General features: G+C 38.3%; 1 protein-coding gene across 1 annotated transcript; it reads left to right on the top strand.

The window, feature by feature from the left end:
- The first annotated feature begins 1,702 nt into the window (after positions 1-1,702).
- Positions 1,703-2,122, top strand: LOC119814950 (60S ribosomal protein L10-like). Its single transcript, XM_038331056.1, has one exon. The coding sequence runs from the start codon at positions 1,703-1,705 to the stop codon at positions 2,120-2,122; it is 420 nt and encodes a 139-aa protein (XP_038186984.1).
- The last annotated feature ends 482 nt before the right edge of the window (positions 2,123-2,604 follow it).

Consider the following 2,604-nt stretch of genomic DNA (forward strand, 5'->3'; position numbering starts at 1 on the left):
GAACTGTTCCTGCTCCAGCACTGAGGAGATGCACCCAGAGTGTCAGTCACAGCACAGATTGGACAAAGACGCCAAGACTCTCCTGGCTGCATTTGAAGGAAGAGACAGAGAGTCACCAATGCAAAAATTTCTCTAACAACCTGAAAGGCAACATGACAACACCAAAATCTTGGGATCATGCAACAAGAAGACTTAACACCCTATTCCAGAAGAAGTAAAAGAAATTGAATTTAAATGTAACATTATGAAAATAATAGAGGACCTTAAGCTGGATGTGAAAAACTGCTTTAAAGAAATGGAGAGACATGAAGGTAGAGGAAATGAATAAATCTCTCAAAGATATCCAAGAAAGCCAAGAAAAAGCAATCAAATAGACAAGGGAAACAGTTTAAGACTTGAAAAATGAAATGGAGGTAATGAAGAAAACACTAACCAAGGAAAGGCTTGATATGAAAAATCTGGATAAATGAACAGGAACTACAGAGACAAGCATAACCAACAGAATAGAAGAGACATAAGAAAGAATCTCAGACTCTGAAGATATTATAAAGGAAATGAACTCATTGATTAAAGAAAATAACAAATCCAACAAATTCTTAACACAAAACATCCAGGAAATCTGGGACACTATGAAAAGACCATCCCTAAGAATAATAGGGGAAAAGAAGGAGAAGAATTACAGCTCAGAGGTCCAGAAAACATATTCAGCAAAATTATAGGAGAAAACTTTCCCAAGCTAAAGAACGATATTCCTATGAAGGTGCAAGAAGCATAAAGAACACCTAATAGACTGGATCAAAAGAAAGCATCCCCTTGCCATATAATAATAAAAACAAAAAACATACAGAATAAAGAACAGAAATATTAAGAGCTGCAAAGGAAAAAGGTCAAGTAACATATAAAGAGAAACCTATCAGAATTACACCTGACTTCTCAATGGAAACCATGAAAGCCAGAAGTTCTTGGATAGATATGCTGCAGACACTAAGGGAACATGGATGCAAGCCCAGACTAGTATACCCAGCAAAGCTTGCATTCACCATCAATGGAGAAAAAAGATATTCCAGGACAAAAAGTAGATTTAAATGATACATAGCCACAAACCCAGCCACACAGAAAGTACTAGAAGGTAAACTACAAACCAAGGAAGCCAGCAACACCCATAATAACACAAGCATCTGAAAATCCTCCACCAGCACAACTCAAAGAAGGGAAACACACAAACTCTACTACCAGAAAAAATAATGAGAGTTAACAACCAATGGCCATCAATATCACTTAATATCAATGGATTCAATTCATCTATAAAAAGGCACAGGTTAAGAGAATGGATTTGAAAATGGGATCCAACATTCTGCTGTTTACAAAAAACACACCTCAAACTGAAAGCCAGACACTACCTCAGAGTAAAGGGTTGGGAAAAGTTTTTCAATCAAATGGACCAAAGAAACAAGCAAGTGTGGCTATACTAGATATTAATACTAGATATTAATACTAGATATTAATCTAAAAAAATTGATTTCAAACTAACATCAATAAGAAGAGATGGAGAAGGACACTTTATACTCATAACAGGAACAATTCATCAGGAGGAAGTCTCAATCCTGAATATCTACACCCCTAATATAAAAGCACCCACATATGTAAAAGAAACATTAGTGCTCTTTTCCTCTGGCATGCTACCAATGGTCCTATTGTCATCATGGGTCGCCACCCTGTCCGGTGTTATCAGTATTGTAAGAACAAGCCATACCCAAGGTCTTGCTTCTGCCGAGGTGTCCCTGATGCTAAAATCTGCATCTCTGACTTGGGACAGAAGAAGGCAAAAGTTGATGAATTCCCTATTTGTGGGGACATGGTGTCAGATAAATACGAAAAACTCTCTTCTGAAGCTCTGGAGGCTGCCCGTGTTTGTGCCAACAAATACATGGTAAAGAGTTGTGGCAAAGATGGCTTTCATATTCTAGTGAGGCTTCACCCTTTTCATGTCATCCGAATCAACAAGATGTTCTCCTGTGCTGGGGCCGACAGCCTCCAGACAGGTATTGTGGTCCTTTGGGAAGTTCCAGGGCACAGTGGCCAAGGTTCATATTGGCCAGGTCATCTAGTACATCCACACTAAGCTGCAGAATAAGGAACATGTGATTGAGGCTCTTTGTAGAGCCAAGTTCAAGTTCTCTGGCCTCCAGAAGATCCACATCTCAAAGAAATGGGGCTTTACTAAGTTTAATGCAGATAAATTTGAAGACATAGTTGCAGAGAAGCTACTGATTCCTGATGGCTGTGGGGTCAAATATATTCCTAATAATTCCTGAACAAGTGGCAAGCCCTACACTTCTGAGGGCTTTCACGGTGTTCTCCTGTACCCTACCAAATCATGTTTAGTAATAAATCTCACAGTCTGCTTAAAAAAGAAAAAAGAAAAAAAGAAACATAACTACAACACATCAAACCCCACACTCTAATCATAGGAGATTTCAAAACTCTTCTATCATGAGTGGACAGGTAAACCAGACAGAACTTAAGAGAGAAATAAGAGAACTAACAGATGTAATAAATTAAATGGACTTAATAGACACCTATAGAACATTCCACCCAAACAGA

The sequence above is a fragment of the Arvicola amphibius genome, chromosome 5 (genome assembly GCF_903992535.2).
Source record: "Arvicola amphibius chromosome 5, mArvAmp1.2, whole genome shotgun sequence".
Lineage (NCBI taxonomy): Eukaryota > Metazoa > Chordata > Mammalia > Rodentia > Cricetidae > Arvicola > Arvicola amphibius.

Bases quoted from the DNA above. Each gene is read 5' to 3' on its own strand.
- LOC119814950 (XM_038331056.1), top strand. From the start codon at position 1,703: ATGGGTCGCCACCCTGTCCGGTGTTATCAGTATTGTAAGAACAAGCCA.